The following is a 19,599-nucleotide window of genomic DNA, read 5'->3' as shown; positions in this document are numbered from 1 at the left end:
AACTATGCAGGATAATAAAAACATATTAATTTACATAACAATAACTACAATTTAACATGTAAGCATAAAAATAATTAAGAAACATTAATTAACTATGTTTTTTTCAACTAAAGTTAAAAAATAAATATGTTTTTTCAACTATACTTTATATTTTTCCAATACTTTCTAACACTTGGTACTAGGTTTTTTTTTTTTTTTGTTTTCTATCAACCTAGAGTTTTTTGTTTTCCATTTTCTATGTAGACCTAGAGTTTTTCCTTTTCTAAACCTATTATTTTTTCCAACTATAGGTTTCACTATGTTTTTCCAATATTTGCTAGCTATATTATTATGTTTAAAACTATGTAACATAATAAAAAATACCAATTTACATAAAACCAATTAAGAAACATTAAAGAACAACTAAAATTTCATTAAAAACAATTAAATATTTTTTTTAAAACACAAAAATGAACAAAATACATACCGAAATGCTTGAAATAAGTAAAAAATGCAGATGGCGATGTTGTTTCCACTGTCGACGTCACTGACTTTGCTCTAAGCCCTTGAATCCACAAGGAAACAATAGAAAATGACAAAACAATCCGATAATTTGTGATTTATGTTGCCGACAACTACAAGGCTTTGATTGAAGCCCCATGCTTCAATCAAAGCCCTCTGCTGACATGCAATGCAGCACATCGATTAAAACCTAGGGCTTCGATCAAAGCACATATTGTTCAAGCTTCGAACAAAGCCCCAAGGGGTCTTCATTCAAAGCCCTTCAATATGGGAAATCCCACTTTCCATCTAATTTCTTGGTGATGGAAAGTGGGAACCATTATTGTGGCTTCACCTTGGTCCTTTTCCATGCCTTCCTCTTCCTCCTTAGTCACTACGATTTTGATGATGGAAGTGGTTGAAACCCTTATTCCTTTGATTTCGGATAGCACCCACATCTTCATGTTACCTCTGGTCCTCATATCAAATTCCAATGGACCTACAACCACCCCTTCCTCCTTGGCCTCACCCTTTTTGCTTTCTCCCAATTTATTTAGAGAATTGTCCACAATTGAGAATCACAAAGAGAGCAATCTCAAATAAAATTAATTTTGATGCAGCAGGATTACATACACGACTAGATGCTCAACATCAATTTTAGTTTTTAGTATTTATTTTCATTACATAATTGATCTTGGAGTTTGGAGTAGACGTTGACATGAGTTTGGTTATTTCTATGTAGAAGTCAACATTCCTTGATGGTACAAGATTCTTTGCCAACCAATGTGCTTAGTGTGCGAGTGTGTACATTTGGTACTATTGATAAAAATGTTGTGGTGTGCGATTAGATGTTTGGCCAACTCCACTCCAAGCATGAAATACATTCCCCATTGTTGGCACTAAATACATGTTTTTTCGTGTGCAATACGTGTCATTTTGTTCCTGGGCATTAAGTTTATAACAAGAAACTTAGCCTATTTAGAAGTGTTTAAAAAGTGTTAGCCAATTGAAACTTAGTGCAGGTAGGCATATGAGGAAAATACTCCTCCTTGCTAGCATCATGAGATTGAGAGTCTTCAGACCCCTTGTTTGAGGCTAGCATAGGTGTTACCAATGCCTTGTTGATGAAGAAGACATACATATAGGTTATGGTGTGAACATTGGAACTACTTGTGGCCATTGGAAATTAGACCTGTTAGTGTTGCCACCAAAGTGTTTGAGCCCTTTTCTCAAGGTCAGCAGATGTTTATTCTGTTGATTTCTGAAAAAGGGTTAGCAAATGTGAATTATTTTTCTTTGTCATTTGCAATTATTTGTAGGAATCTGAAATAAGAATCAAGGATATTACAATACTTTCAGGAGTGTATATTTTTCATGTCTATATTGAATGTTTTGTTAGAGTTCAATCTCCTAGGTTCTTTCAATTTTTAAGCTTATTATTCTAAAATCAAGTAGTAAATGGTCATTTAAGCTTTACTTTTAGTTGTCTTAATCTATTATGCTTTTAGACATCTTTATTTGAACAACTTTACATTTTAGTTAACGCATTTTATAGCATTTGTAAATTCTATTTAGTTAGTGTATTAGTTAATACAATAATACCAATTTCGTTTGATTTCATATATCAAAACAAATTTTCTAGGAGATTTGTTTTTATGTAATTCGCGTTCGGAAAACATGAGACAAAAAATTGATTAAAATTCCATGGCATCAAAATAGAACCCAAATTGGAATTACTTGTCTATGAAAAGGTTTTAATATCTTTTCTCTCAAAAATTATGTATTGGGTTTTAATAAATTTTCCTCAAAATTATCTAATGGGATTTAATAAATTTTCCTTCAAAATTAGCCAGTGGGTTTTAATAATTTTCCCTCTGAAATTATCTAGTGGCTTTTAACAAATTTTCCCTTAAAAATTTTTTGTAGGGTTTTAATACTTTTTCCAAAACAAATATTTTATGGGTTTTAATAATTTTTTAATAGAATTTATTTAAGTTTTTGTAGCATTTTTTTTGGTATAAAAAACTAAATCCAAAAGTTGGGTTTCAAGTTGTGGATTTTCTAGGATTTATAGCTTTTTCCCATCAACAATTTATATAAGGGTTTTCGATGAGTTTCTTCTCCTTCAAAAATTATCTACAGGGTTTATAATTTTTTTCTAAAAAATTAAGGGTTTGCTCCTATATACCATAATCAGGGTTTTTGCAGTTCAAGAGGGTTCTCTAGTTTTTATTGGGTTTTACCTTTTTTCCTTAAATTTCACATTTTGTATGCTAATCTATGTTTTGGGTTTGTTGATAGCTATCTTTGATCGGTTTTTCACCTAGAAAATCCTATTTGGTATTGATTAATTTTTCTCCTCCCAAATCATTTCTAGATTCTATTATGATTTTTGAAAGAAGTCCAATGGCATTCTTGTTAAAATATTATGCAATGAAATCGGATCCTAAAATAATTTATTTGAGAGCTTGAACCTCTAATTTACATACAAACTATGTGACATGATGTTCATGAGAAGAGTGCAAAAAAATTGTTTCAAATAGAGGACATTACAGTCCTTTTTCACTCTTTTAAGACTGTCTAGTGACACTTATTATTCACTCATATCAACCTTTCTAAATAGTTAAATATAAGTCATCCCTTAATATTAAGTTACTTTTTTGATGAGTTAATTTAATATTAATTATATCCATAGTTCAAAAAGCAAGAGATGACAATTAACCACCAAAAACTTTATAACCACAAAAAATAACCCACTATGTTGACAATTGAAATATAACCAAAAGAAAGGAAAACCTTTTAGAGTGAAGCAATAATTCTTGACTCCTAGGATTCTCTTACATAATTATTCAGTGCTTAATGTTGTATCGCTTGATGATAAAGCTCTCAGGTATAGCATCGTAGATAATATGATGCTTGTGCACATGAGATTGTATTTATAAAATATTGAACATCTAGAGGTATCGTGATTTAACCCCCTATTTGTCTTGATTGACATTGGACAATTTTGACTTCCCTATCCTTGATAAAGTGTAGGCTCTTTCCAATCATCCACAATTGTGATAAGGTGTTACTCCTTTCGAAGGAGCTTTGTAGTGGCAATAATATCATGTAGGTGTGCATCAAGATCTGCTCCACTTCTCTTTATTTGAATAGATGTAAAAGGAATGATGCAAGATCGATGTCAATTTCATACTGCTTTTCAAAAGAGCCTTTCCGCTACAACAATCCTCTTAGTCATGCCAAGGACTCTTCTATGTCTCACAACATATGGCTTCCTTTGATTTTGTTTCCATTCTTCTTATATGGTTTCTTTTTGTGATGAAGCACCTTTTACTTATTATTATGGTAAGAAATCCCCAAGTTCTAATATTCAAAGATGTTACTTCTATCTAGAAGTATTGAAGACCATGGTTATGCTTGACTTCCTACTTCTGAAAGTCCTTATTGACAAATTTTGCAAACACGGCATGGAAATCACAAATGTAATCTTGTATAAAATGGTCATTTTTTTGCATTAGTTGTGTCGCTAGATGTAATATTAAATGTATACATATGCATCCTCAAGAAAGAAAGATAAAAAACATCTTTCATTGCTTTAATAAAATTTATGGACCCTTATTGATCTCTTGTTTTTGTAGCTTGGTTTGCAAACTTTTTTAGAGAGTAATAAACAAGCATATGATAGGATTTTTTCCAATAACTATAATGATGATAAAAACACTAAAACATGAATATTCACATTAAATAACTTCTGCTGAAATTTTCTGATTTCAATCATTACAATTAAATTGATCATTGGATATTTCAATAAAAACAAAAGAACTGGGTAGCAATCTTTGACCTCATGCATCCTACTATTACAAAGTACCTATAACCAAGCCTCTAAATGAAATTCACTACAAATTTTCCTAAAACTTTTGACTCCTACAATTCAATTCAAACTGCCCTAAAATGCAAAAGTTATTTGCACAATTCAAAATATAAACAACATTCAACTTGAGGTTTAACTTCCATACATTATCTAGGACAGTATTCATGATGTAAATGACCAAGAGAGACATACTTTATCAAAATTCTTCAAGGAATCTTTAGGTGCAACCATATCCTTGGATGTAACCACACAGCCATAAACTTGGAAGTTCTGTCTTGAAAATTTTGATCCCTTCAAAAAGTTTTGACCCTGGAAAGAGAGAATATAATTCCTTACATAAATTTGCAAAGTATGGAACTATGACTTGAAGTCTGCTAAAACTATAAGAGATTGCAGGCTTTATTTGCATTCATCATCCATCTGCTCAATAATGTACTCTGAAACACTAAGGAAACATAAATTGTAATCCATCTCTATTTATAAATATATATTGTATTTATAAGCCTTTTTTCCTAACAAGTAACTCTTTTTCCTTTCAGAGATTTTTTTTCTCTTTATAGAACATACATCTTTACTAAAGTTGACAGATTTCATGACAAGGAAAATTTAGTTCTAAAAAATGCCTATTTAATCAAAGTTTATTTCCACAATTAGGAACAAAGATTAAAAATCTGACCCAAATGTCACTCAATATACAGTCACCTCCATATTTGTAAACTGACTACAACATAAGATGGAGAGATTTAACCGCACATAGAGATTCCTTAAAAACAAATCAGCATGAAACAAATACCAGAAAGAGATCTCTTATGATTTTATCTTCCCCCATACTAAATGAAATAAATGACATTCTAGTAGATTTATTGAAATGTTTACTAGGAACTCTAGGAATGCTGACGGACAATCAAAGCAGTGTAAGGTACATGCTTGTGTTTTTATTTATTTAGTAATTGCTTACAAGTTTCATTTATGCAAAAAAGCACTACTTATAAATATTGTACAAAATGAAGAAAAGATGGTATGAATTAAGTTCTGTGTCAAAGGAATATAGTTGCCCATAAAAAATAGGAAGATTAAATAAGAAAAAAGTCATGCAATCTTAAAAAATGTAGCTTGCTTAATGGATTCCAAAGACTATTTGTGGTAAATCCCCAAAAACATGTTCTAGGAAGATACAAGACATTAAGTGACCAATGATCCATATAAAGTAAACCTGATTGAATTAATCAACACATCAATGTGATTGACTAATCAAACATTATTTGGTAAAATTTTGTGCTTGTAAATGCACCCTCCATGTTCATTTTCCAGCACTATTAGGTCAAAAAAAGAAGTTAAAGGAGCATGGTAAAAAGAAGAAGGATGGAGTTCCTAATGGAAGATTTAATAAGAAAGGAGTGCTTGACAGACACAAGCCATTCTGTTAAGTTTTTGGATGAAATCAAATGATGAAACTTAACTATTCACCTTTCCATTATTGACAAAGACAAATCTCATAGTTATGCATGCTCATGTAACGATTAGATGATGGTGCATTTGATGGAACTAAATATCTTGTCAGTGAAATTGCTTGAAAATTCCTACAGAAATTTGTTTATCCATTAGAAATTTGGAAAGAACTAGCAAAACTATTTGCTCTTAAAAATGTATTTTGTATTCTAAGTATTCTTTTTTGACAAAGAAGTGATAAGATCTTACAAAGAACAGATTTATCCTGCAGTAGAACCACAAGAAGCTAGATTAACAAGAGCGAAATTGAAAACAATACTTATAAAGAACGTCAATTTTTTACAGTCCATTAGATCGAACAGAGCTTCCATAAAAATAATGTGAGCTTAAATTTTCTCATCAGTTTATACTAAATGGTTCTTCATCAAGACGAAAAAATCTGATAGCAAGAAGACAGGAATTGGGCCATATAGAATGTAACTACATATACATAATCCTGGAAGTAGTACAATATTTTTTTTTAGCTACACTAGAAGCTGAAGAGTCATCTAAAGGGTGAAATAAACAAACTGTTTTATATTGTTAAATATGTATTTTTGATTGGATGGAATATATTTTCATTCAATATGATTCAAATTGTCTAGTTCTCATAGAATTCGTTTGTCAATATTTTTCTTTCATTCCTTTCCTAGGCCTGGCATTTGAATCAGAGCTCTAGCTGAAGGAGGGTAGAGAAATACAGTGGATGTATTTAGCCTATTACAGGGTCCTTATAGGCTAATATTGGTGATTAGAGGATCCAATTGAGGGTTATGACTCTGCTTGGTGGGACTTACTATTTATAGGAGGGTTATGACTCTGTTTGGTGGGACTTACTATTTATTGGTGGGTTATGGCTCTGTTTGGTGGGACTTACATGGATGATTCAGATGAGCCCAGATGAGTTAAGAGGAGTTGAATGATGCTCTTCATTTTTATTTTTGGCTTCTAGTTTGGGCTCCAAGAATCTTGGAGGGAGTATCTATTTTTAATAAGTCACTCTGTGTAGTTCATTCATTGTCTTTCTTCATTAGAATGACTCATGTGCTATCAAATTTTGATTATGATGCTTCTTCAATCATTTTTGCAAGACAGGTGAATTATGATTATTAGTTAATTAAATACGTTGAGGTTGTTATCATTGTTGGTATTGTCTATTGACCACCTTAGTGTCATAGCTTATTGGAACGGAGTTGAAGAGTTTTAAATCTTTAGCACAGGAAACAATATCTTGTGTGTCAGAACATTATAATACTGTTGACAAGGTTGTTTTTGGAGCCAAAGGGAGTTAATAAACTATATTAGTCAAGTATGTGCCTAAGTATAAAGCAACAAGGATTTAAGTGAAACATGTATTCATGAAGACTCTTGGCATTGAGCGTGTAGAGGAATCTTGGGCATTAAAGATGTTATAAATGCATTTCCTTGCAAAAGTTCGATACATTCCATGATTGCATTTGTTTGAAGAAATTGAAGCTTCAAGTGTTCATGGCATGAGTCCTCAGATTGTCGCATTTTGAGGTGGTCCTTTATGCCAGTGAATTGTGTTTTATCTACTGAGTATTTGATCTGCATTCTTTTTGAGAATTGAATTCTGTTGATGTATATTATTCAATCATATCTACTACTGCATTGGAGGTAGAAGGGTTTGATTTAGCATGTGTAATTATATGCAAACATACAATGAGTTTGGTGTCATTTAGAAGAGATATATAGTGGAAGCAGTCTGCATTTTATAGCTGCAATTTCATTGCTTGGATCTTTATTCCAAGTCTATATGTTGCATCTAGTTTGCTACCATTTACTAGCTGCATATTACAATCTACTGTAGTAGCATTTCATGCATTTGGTTTGAATTCGTCACACTAAAGACGTTGTCTATTCTAACAATGTGGTTAATAATCTGGGAGTGATGTTACAGCTGCAGACTATATTAGTTATTGCAGATCATTTCCAGCCTTCAAGTTGAATCTCCTCTATCATCCAGGTTCTCTAAATAATTAATTTATTTCTTAGGAGAATAAGCCTTGTAAATATTTGTTACTAATCAATTGCAAATTAAAGTTTGTGAACAATGTTATCAATTTCTTTCATTTAGGTTAATGTATTTATCTATATTTGAAAATAAAAAATTGCAAATTTCAAAAATTAAAAAAAAACAAAACAATTCTCAGCATCATTCTAGAGTGAATGCTCATTATAATGGTATTAGAGCTTGTATGCTAAGTGTTTGACAAAATGTCAAACCACCTAAATTAAAGTTGGAACCAGTTGGGGCTCATTACACTTATGTTCAATTAGTTCTTCCTTCCACAAACTCACGAGTCATGGTTGAGATTCTATTCTCCCTTCTCTACATAGCCAGAAAATTTGATTTTATTGCTTACACGTCATTGTTCTCATCTAGGATTAACCACGTGATGGTTTTCACCCAAGATCTCACATTGTATGGTTAATGTTTCCTCTATGGTTGATGTTTCCTATATTCCCTTAAGATACATGATATCAACTGTAAGATCCTTCTTTCACAACCAAGAATCCACATGAGTATAAAAATCTAGCCTTTCCCATAATATCCAATGTCTTAGCCCTCTTACCAAAGGTAGGGGTTTTGACATCACGTAATCCACATAAGCTGTTCACTATCAGTTGTAGAACCTTCTCCAAGATGTTATTAGCATAAGGCACAACACGAGCTGTTATCCTGATTATCTCACTTAGACCAAGAGGGAACTATTAGTCTCACATCCTCCAATAACCCATGGTGCACTAAGGCAACCATTGATGGCTGCAAGGCCCAATTTAAAAGCCTCCAATCAGACTAATCCATCTTAGATAGACAGGTCCAGCTCTTCCAAATTTGATAGAAGATCATCCACTGAGTTCTCTGTCCCTAACTTCCACCCCCTGATGTACAACCTGTTTCCTATTGTTTCTTCCTTGTACAAGTCCCTTAACTTTTCACCCTCATAGGTTTCATTGAATTCTCGGGAGGAAAAAATGCTTTTTAGATTTTCCATGTGTTCATCTTTACTTATTTATTTATTGCTCAAACTAATAACTTCAAACTATTTTCTCTCATAGCATTATCACATGCAGTAGTTTATCATTGCAGATGACGCCGAAAACTACCACACATTTATGTGGAATAAGCAATAGATATGGCCAACTAACTAATCACCAACAGAGTAGAGACATCCAAATAGACTAACGATTACTGTAGTAGCTTCACTGAATACCAATTCATTGTAAATTAAACATCACAACTAATCTACAATCAATTTGATTTGGCAAATTCCAGTTCAAAAAAGCTATAGAATGGCTCTTAATTTGCATTATGACCTTCCAACTTGAGCTAGCTATTGATAATCTTGACTGTCTCTATCCACCTCATCCTTTCTTCTAACCATTATTCTCCAACCACTATCACTAAGCTTTCTTTGTAGTTTGTCTTCCCACCAAACATACACTAAAACGCCGATTGCATAAACACATTCTCAATCACTGGAGAGGCCAAAACTTTTTAATTGTTAGTAATTTTTACCACTAACAACTCTCTTCTATATTGTTCATTGTGGCTTCGAGTATGTTCCTGTGTAGTAGCAAACCACGCAGCTTGCTAAAAACCAAAAAAAAAAAGTCTTTTTTAAATTACAAAATATATTTGTCATTGGGAAGAGTAATCTTTTACTGAATTACTGAAGACCCCATGTGAATCATTCAACGCAAATAATAGCTTACCCATCAAAGTCAGCTAGCTTATAACAGAAAGGAGAAACTCTGCAGTCTGTATCCATTAGTTATTATTATTATTATTTTTCTCTCCTGCAAAGCAACATGTGTTTGGGTTTGTCGGAAATACTTCCAACACCCTTTGCTGAATGTAAGGCCAAGGAACTAATATTCGAGCTTTATCAAATAATTTCTACATTAATTTTCTTGTCTTTAGTGAACTCCCCCATTTCGAATAATCCTCTTTAGCACTCACTTTAGATATTCTTGTGCCTCTGTAACGGCAATACTGGTTGGACTAACATGTAACAGCCAAGACCTGCTTCAATCTTCTTGGTTACCGACGACATTTCCCCACTATGAAAAAACTTGTGTTGCATGAGATGGCTTCTTTTCCCAATATCAACACATAAATCATTATGTGACTATGCTAACTCTCAATGCCCTGAAACTCAATGTAAGTCATAGCTGATGAATATCATTCCTAAAATGATTGTCTCAGTAATTACAAGGGAAGAAACTGGTGTGTGTATCCTTTCAAATGACAATATTGGAATGGTTTTCTTTTGTTGGCATTTTGTGTTCCTCTTACCTATATTCACCTTCCTTTGTGACAAAGGAATAACTCAAAACTGAGGTTCCTAGTCACTCATAGAATAACATTTTGCTTCCTTGACACTCTTGTATGGTTGTGATGTCTTATAATCCCCTCACTAATAATGTTCCTGATGCCATAAATTAACCTCTTGGCCTTACAATCATAGATTGTATTCCTTCAATGGACATTGAATAAAAGGCACGGGACCAATAATTTTTTATCAAACAATACTCTATAAAAACTTCAGGCTATTTCTCTTGAAATATAGTCCAACAATCATATTCAATAAGGCTCGATAATGTACTTCCCAAATTAATGTTATCATACAACTGTAGTCTCTGCTATAGTTTGTAATATTTATACTAAACTAAGTGGGGAAGTATGAAATCTTGATAATCTTAGAGAAATAGATATAAAATATTCATCACCGCTTGTGAATAACTAGGTCCCACAATTGGATAATACCCCCAAACATTATAAGAAAACCTTCATTGTATTAAGTTTGAGAATGTTTTGTTTGTTCTATCTTGTAACATAATTCATAGAAAGGCAATGTAATATTGAAAAATAACAAGTGTAAGCTCGCCCAATTTGATCAACTCACTCTACCACAGATAAGCCTCAATGGCTAGATATCACAAATATTTAATTCTTCAATAATCTTTGAAAACAAATCCTTGGCAATGTAATAACGGCAACATAAGCTTCCAAACGTGCATGTGGTAAAGGAAATGGAAATCAGCTTTCTTTAAATCTTGCTATCATACCTTGCAACTTAGACAACCTTCAGTTAGATCTTCAAAAATTTAATCTTCACTTCCAGCACTTCCTAGTTCACCTTCAAAAAGAGAGTCTACAAACTTGCATGTCTTCCCCACTATCCATGAATAAATACATACTGGTGCCTTTTTTGTCAGTAAATTCTATATTGTAGCCAACAGGTAGAATTGTATCCGAAAGGCGTGTGACGGTTGAGTCACCCTTTCAAGAAAGTATATGTACACCGTCCAGAAGGGACTTTTGAACATCATTGTAATGAGCATAATCATATTGTAAGCATTGAAGTGCATACTGAGTATATGAATAAAGTATCTGTTGTGTTATATCTTACTGTACTACATGCGATAAGTATCCTTTTACCCTATATAGTAAACATTTGGCGCCATTGCCAGTCGAACCTGGAACGAAGAAAGTGTTATTAAGATTAATACCTAATTTTCTCAATAAGGGTAAGAATAAGATAAAAGATAAGGATGAAATAAGCACAACACAGGAAGTTTTAATTCTAGCACAACAGGTAGAGCACAGCATAAGCTTCAACAAATTATCAACAGACACCGAGGGGGTGAAGGAGCACAGACGAAGGGAGTGCATTCACCTAGCAAACCATGGAGTGCCGAGGAATTTCTAAAAGAGACTTGACAGTGATTGAATTTGGTGGAAGAGACAAGGGAGGAGTTCCTTAAATTGTATATGCCGAAGGTAGAGAATCCGAACGGAAGGGAAGTAACTCACAGGGCTCGAAGTGTCGAACGAGCACGAGCATGGAGTGAACTCTTCATTCCCGATACACCCGACGAATAGATATAGGCAGAGAGTTGAACAACTTTTCTTGAGGAAGATTTTTTCTCACTAGGTAATGTGGTTGTTGGAAGTAGGGCGGTTGTTCAAAGCAGCGCGGTTGCTCAGAACAACATGGGTGCTCAGAGCAACGCGGGTACTCAAAACAACGCGTACTTAGAATAGCGGGAGCACATAGCAAGTACCATAGAATCAAAAGAAAGTAGCAATGGCAGGACCAAAGGAAAAATTGCTGAAGTTTAATGGTGACGAGACGACAGATCCGATCAGACATGCAAGACATGTGAAACAATATGGATGGCAAATGGTGTAATGAAAGAGGATGATTGGGTCTAGCAGTGTCTAGTGACCCTACAAGGTGTAGCAATTGATTGATTTGCGGATGTTGATTCTCATAAATTAACTACATGGGTAGATGTTAGGAAGGAGTTCATAGCTGAGTTCTGACTGCTAAGGGACAATAATGAAATTGTAGCAGAAATATATAGCACCAAAAAAGGAAAGAATAAAAAAATCCATGTCTATGCAAGAGGGCTAAAAGAGTTGGTGGGGAAGATGGAGAGCTCATCGGCTGACGAATTAAAGAAACGATGGTTTGTTAAAGGGCTACGACCGGCACTAAAGAAGAAAATGAAGATTGTACCTCCAGCATCGTACGTAAATGCGTATAGTTAGGCGATGGATCTATAGAGTGAGCAAAAAACGAGCAAGAAGAAGCACAAGTCGTCAGCCTCAGATGATTCATCATCCGAAAGTAACAATAGCAATGAAGAATCAAGCAAGAAAGTTCGAGCATTGCAGAAGGATATGCTACGGATGATGAAGGAATTTAAAAATCTAAAAAAGAATGCTAACTCAATGAAGGGGGAATTGTGATGTACGGATTGTAAGGAAGGGCCACACAAAGGGCTCCTGCCCGAGAAAACAATTTTGTGATATGTGTCAAATTGTCGGACATTCCACAAAGGAATACCCATTCAATTTGAAGGCAAAGGGGCATCAGTAGGTGTTATTAGCATAGGAAATATCTGCCAGAGCAGGAACGAGCACAAACAATAATGACGTAGGAAGTATTCTTCTATTACGATATTTATTGTAGACTTGTCCTTAGAGTCAGAGTCGGTTCCATGAGTTAGTCTCCCAACACCTCCCTTTTTGAAGGAAACTATTTCCTAGAAACATCTTAATGTTTAGATAGAGGGTCAGCACCACTTTTAAAGTCAAACTCTAGTTATCTTCTCAAATCTTGTATTACTTTATTTCTGCAATTGTCAGCCCTTTTGGCTGGTAGGATACACGGTTCTGATAGGATTTCCAAAATTGCATAACCCTATTGCTCTGACTATATCCAACAGGATGGCATGTTCGATTCTCTGATACCACTATAATATCCCAAATGGATATTTTTCCCAATTTGTCTCACTATAATTTTCAAAACACACAAGTGAGAAAGATCAATTATCAAATGAACTTGATTCTAGGAGCCGATTTCCTGAATAATGAAGCTCACAAAATGAGTCCAACAAAAAGTGAGTAATTGAACGAACAAGTACAAGAGTTGTTGCAGAAGGGATTGATCCATGTGAGAGTTTGATTCCTATGTTTGATACCAAAAGAATATAAGTATGATGAATATCATATTGATAATTCTTCTTGAATCATACTTTAGATTATATTGAAAGATAACATCTAAGTTGACAGATATTTGTTGATATGCCATTCTAGGAAGAGCATATTCAAGTGTATTCTATAACAATCCTCCCTGGCTAAGAGGTAGTGTTAAGATTGTAGCTTCAGTCGAATTGAATTGACCTGAAGATAATTATTTTATGGTTATTGGAAAATCATCATTTAGACAAATATATCTACTTATATATTATATTATATAATATATATATAATATATAGATATGGTTATATATATATATAATTGTTAATATATTATCTAATGATTAACCATAGAGACATGTCTCCTCCTCTCATTTTAATAAGTCAAATCTGCATTTGGAACACACGAATACATGATGGCAATGTTATTACATTTGTAGAAAACAATTTTAGTTATTCAACATGGTATCGGAGCAAGGCTGCAAATGTGATCGAAGCAATTGATTCTATGATGTTGCTGAAATGGCAGAGATTGTGAAATTCACTAGAAACATGGATCATTGCTAATCAATTTGCAATGATATTATCTTAGATATAGGAATGCAATAATATGTTTGCCGCAATACTACTAAGATTCTACACAAGAATATGGAAGGTTCAACCCTTCCGGTCTTTGAAGGATCTGACTTATACAATGAAATCGCTACGAAATTATTATTTTGATATTATTATGATAAAATGAAGGATGGACAAAGATAGTGGGAAGTTAACTCTACTTTTGAAAGTTGTTTTTGTAAATGGTTGGTGGTTCTAGGCTGCGATACAATTGCCACCTACAGCTACTAGAATATGATAAATCTCAAGGCCAGTTTTCTACCCACTACTTACAATAAGTGTGCCTCCTCCATGGACCCCTCCATCTTTACTAGAGATGGTAGTTATGGTCTGCCCATTAACTAGGGTGTCGGGGGATCTACGGAGCAGCAACAATATTCAATTTAGAGGGAGCAAATAGGAATTAGATAATTATACATGTAAGCAATGTTTTATAATTCACCAGCTATAGTGCGATACCCCTATCAATGTATAATGGGTTAAATATTGCAAACTATATCATATTTAATACCTTTGCCAAGGATAGTGAGGAGTCGTGCAAAGATAGTTGTAAGGTAGCCTAGCATCTAGTATCAAGGAATAGAAGAGCTGTAGATCATCGATAGTTTGTAGATAGTGATTCAGTGCCCAATGTAGAGAATAGGACAATGACAGACCAAGATAATATACAAACTTAGTGGAGGAAGATTACTAAGATGATCTAAGTGACAACATTAATTAAGAAAATTGTGTAATTGTTTTAAAATATCCTTCAAATAATAGATGATCATGGAGATGCAGATGAATATATGACTTTGTATTAATTATCTGTTGGTTTTTGATGATCGCTACAAATGTATTTGCATTGACTATTATGGTATGTGTTTTCCAATGGGCACGATATCACTCTTATTTATATTAAGGAAAAGACATGGAGAGACATATCTCCTCATGAGAAATGTCTATACATTTTATCTAATTAATATAATATAATATCTCATTTATTTATTTATATATTTGCACTTCAATCTCACGGTTTATCCACTTGAAGCTACTAAACATCAACAATGAGTACCTATGAAACTTCATTATGATCGCAATTGTCTCTGAGGAATTCTGTGGAGTAAATAATGAGAATCATTGATGTCCAGATTCAATGATGATTCATAGGAAAATTGGGCCAAATAAAGAAAGTAATTCACCACCTACAAATGTATAAAAGCAAGCCTCTTGGAGTTATATCAGTCCATGTTATTAATGGTAAAGAATGTACAGAACAATTTATTTTAAAACAGTAAGATATTGAGCATGGTGCAGCAATGACCAAATACGAATAATAATGGATATGATCAAGAAAGATAATTTATAGACACATCAGCAGAAAAGGTAGTAAAAAAAACTAAAAGATTAAGTTAATTCTTAGGAATCTACAAGAGAATGAAATTCAATGAAGTGATTTGGGCTTGAGATCCCCACACAATGATAAAGATCCATTATGATCACAATTGTCTCTGAGGAATTGTGTGGAGTCTGTTGGTATGTTTGTCATTGCATCAAAAGCTCGAGCTGTCAATGAACATCACAAACACTAGATTTACCCAAATCTACGAGAGGCAGTTAAGCCATGTCACAAACCCCGAAAGAGGTGCTGACCACCAAGTCAACAATCTCCCCCTCAGCACCAACTGAGAGTTCCGCACCGACGGAAATGAACAAGACCTCCCTGTTGTGAGGTTTTCACATTATCGCCCGAAAATTTTTGGGGACCCCCTTTCTTTCGGTTGCCTTGACAAATTTTTCAGAGTTGTCCAACGGGTTCGATTTGAAAATTTTACACCTTGGACGCCTTTGGGCCAGGAGTGATTTTATTTGGTTTATTATTTTTTCACCCAGTGCTAACATGATTTTCAGGAACAAGTAATTTTATCCTTAGGCCAAACAGGTTTCAAAAACAACATTTTTTCAATAGTTAAAACGATATCTAGCAAGATAAAATTGCAAATTTTGGACTTAGATGATTTCTTTTTTGAAAATTTGTAATAATTGTATAAACTTGAGCATTTTCAAAATGAATTTTTTAGATTTAGTTGTTTTGGAAAATCTCGAAAATTTTGGTGAAAAGGAAATTTTAATAATGAAATTGAAATTGAAGTTTGAATTTTGACTGCCAGGAAAAGGATTTATTTTGTTAAAAAAATTAAAAACTAAAAATAAAAATTGAAATGGTATTGCAAGGTTAAGATTAGATTGAATTGCAAAACTGCATTAAATTGGTTGAAATTTTGCCTAGAGGAGTTTTAAAATGTTAAAGGAAATTGGTAAATTGGAATTGAAAATTGATTTTAGCTTGTTAGATTTGATTTTAATGATATTTTAATGCCAAAACATTATTGAATGAAAATTTTGACATCTCCTAGGCTTACCTTGTTTCTATTTTGCAATTTTTGATCAAAATTAGCAATTAAATGAGCTAATTTCACTGTGGGCTAAGTAAATTTAATATTGCATTTAAATCTGATCAATTAATTAAGGGCTAATTTAATTTTGTTTTTCCTCCAGGCAAGTCGGCCCACTTGGAGAGACAAAAAGTGTGGTATAAGAGGGGCTCCCCCTTCTCTTATTTTCTCATTCCTTTTTCCTCCTCCTTGGATGTGCGATTTTCTTCTAGAGACGAATTTCAGACTAGGGCGATTTCTTCTTGGAGCAGATTTTTTCCCTTTTTTGGCGGCATTTTCTTTTTCTTGCTTGGGTGAATTGCTGTCCTAGGGTGATTTTTGGAGCAATTTTGATTTTTTTCCAGCTAGGGCAATTTTGTTAAGGCAGATTTTTCCATTTCTTGGCAGCGAATTTCAGAATTGGATGATTTTATTTGGTGAATAGGCTATAAGATTCAAGGTCTAATGTTTGGCGTGTGTGGGCAATTTCAAGGAAGTCAATTCTGATTTTTGCTAGGGCATCATTATTTGCAAGGAAGCTTGAAATTTCCGAAATCTAATCTAAACTTGAAGAGGGCCGGATTATTGGTAAAGGCAGATTTAAGGTAAAATTCTATTAATTTTTAGAGGTGAAGATTGGTAAAAGCATATTCTATTCCTTGTTTTTGCTTGGTTCGTTTCGCTTATTTTCTTCTTGCACTTTTCATCCACCCCTTCATCATTCCATTGATAGGCTGAAGTCGGGAGATCTAAGTGTAGATTTCATGATAGGACACTTGGAGAGGCAGAAATAAGTTAGAACCACCCTAGGTTTGAAGTTGGGAGATATAAGTGTAGTCCATCCTAAAGTAATGAAGAGGCAGAAATAAGTGGTAATCCCACCCCTAGGATTGAAGTTTGGACATTGATAAGTGTAGAGATAAGACTTGGAGAGGCAGAAATAAGCTAGATTCCATAGATAGAAAAAAGGTTGGAGATTGATAAATGTAGTTCATATCATTTAGAATGAAGAGGCAGAAATAAGTGTTTAGGATGGTAGATGTTAGTGCAAGAAAGAACCCAAAGGGAACAAATTAAAAAAAGACAAGGAAGACATGATGTCTAAGAACACCTTCTTCTCGAAAGTGAGGAGAATAAGTGATACCAATATCAGTACAGTGAACATGATACAGTTGAAGGACAAATTGAAGGAAGGACAATCCCCCATGGCAAAGAAGATCTACAAGAGTGGAATTGTACACACGGCGACCTTCCCTCCTACCTTGCTTTGTCTAGAATTGGTAACAGAGTGTGCATCCCGGTTTGATATTGTTACTAAGTTCATCATTTTTGATGAAGGGTAGAGAGTTTTAGCAAACATCGGCGGACAAGTGCTTGAAGAAGTATTTAATATTCCCCTGTATAAAAAATGACAGTGGTAATGACGGATCAAGCGGCCAAGTTATTTCAAGATAACCAGGAGGCTTACTTCATTCATCTAAAGCAGAATTGGTTACACAAAAGCAAGAAGGGAGTTACCAGGTCATCAAAGCTCACCAAGTCAGATTTCAAATCAGAGTACGACGATCTACTTGTGCTTCTCAGCCGAATCATGGGCATGGCTCAAGGTATGCAATTCGAGAACTGGATGTACTACTTTATTGATGAAATTGAAAATGGAAAGAGAAGATTTGATTGGGATAGGATTATAAGTGAAAATTTAGAGTTGCAACTTAGGACAATGCAAAATCAAAAACAATTCTATATGGGGTCCTATCTTTTCTATTTGATTGCGAGACTATATGAAAATCCTAGATTTAAGGCCTTAGGAGTGATTAGGAATGGGCTGGGCAATGTTTGGTGCATGAGTGCTATCCACAGCTTCATTTGCACAACAACAAAGATTATAAGATGTTTTATAATGCCTTTGCCATGAAGACGGTAAAGATATTACAAGGGGCACCTGTTAAAAGGCTCTCAATAGAAGCGAAAGCAAAAGTTAAGAAGTATGGGAGTTGGTTCATCCAATTTCCACAATTCACATATATTAGAGTGGTAGGAAGTACGGTTTGTCCCAAGAGACTTCCAAGGTACCCACCTAAAAAGATAGTTTTGATTAAGTTGGCTAGGAAACTTGAGCATTACGACAAAATGATAAAACTTAAAAGTGAGACAGGGATCACCTTCTCATTTGGAATAGGCAATGATTAATTGTTTAATGATTTAGTTTTACTTTAAGCTATATTATTTTATATTTAAGTTTTGACTCAAATTTTTGTTTCACTTTATAATTTATATGCAAGTCACTGAGCCCCTTGTATCTCTCCTATGAGTTGCTAATAGGGAGAAGCCCTCTATGGGCTACATATTTTTGAGAATTTTGAATTCCAATCCCCGCTCAAATCCACGATCCAAATAGACCCTAAATGAGTGATTACACATGAAGACGATGTCTCCTTCTATAAAGAATAACTAAAAGCGAAAAAGAAACTATTAATAAGGCTAATAGGAAACTTTGTGTTATCTAAAAACTAACTAATAAACTAAATATGCCTAAATGACCGTTAATGTAATGTTAAATATTTTATTAAGAATAAGATACATTTTCAAATTTCTGAATTATTAAATAAGGAAAATAACTAATAAGCCCAATTTAGGGAAAAAAGTAATTAGCATAAGTGAGCTTAACTACATGGTTGGTAAACAATCACACTAGTATTATTTGCACTTACATTTGATTTGCTCCACCAATATTGCTTTTAATATGTTCATACAATACTTTCCTTATATCTTTATAATTACTAAAGTGAGATTTCTTAGGCCTAGTATGTTTATTTATCCTACATCTCCAGTAAAATGATGTATTCTTGATCTACCTTTTGTCACTTATGGACATAAATGATAAATATATGTTGGAAAACAGATTTTTCTTCTTACAAATATTCTCTTCAATTGACCCTATCGCCCTTTTGGAGACAATATAAGTTTACTATAGTTGGGTAGGCATATGTTTATTGCTTCCCTCTAAATTGCATAAGGTGCAGCTCCCTCGTTGGATTCACAATGAATCCCTATTCTAAACAAACATGTATACTTTTAACCCAAAAGTATAAAGGCAGCCTTACTTACTCTTAGATAAGTGACTTCAATAAATGTAATCTTGAACCTATCATAACAACTTGGAAAATGGACAAAGCTTTTCAGGCTCTCATGAAATCATTAAAATGCACC

General features: G+C 33.7%; 1 protein-coding gene across 2 annotated transcripts in view; it reads right to left on the bottom strand.

The window, feature by feature from the left end:
- LOC149571473 (lysine-ketoglutarate reductase/saccharopine dehydrogenase bifunctional enzyme) overlaps nt 1–19,599 on the bottom strand; it is a 261,972-nt gene that overhangs the window by 167,898 nt on the left and 74,475 nt on the right. For both annotated transcript variants that reach the window (XM_089812989.1, XM_089812990.1), the window contains exon 8: nt 4,547–4,663. In XM_089812989.1, coding sequence (XP_089669115.1) covers nt 4,547–4,663 — 117 coding nt within the window. The remainder of the gene's footprint in view (nt 1–4,546; nt 4,664–19,599) is intronic.

Source organism: Cupressus sempervirens, chromosome 2 (assembly GCF_028749045.1).
Source record: "Cupressus sempervirens isolate cs-2001-9-10 chromosome 2, ASM2874904v1, whole genome shotgun sequence".
NCBI classification, from domain to species: Eukaryota; Viridiplantae; Streptophyta; class Pinopsida; order Cupressales; family Cupressaceae; genus Cupressus; species Cupressus sempervirens.
Note: the sequence above shows the minus strand (reverse complement) of the source record. Positions and strands in the feature narration are given on the sequence as shown.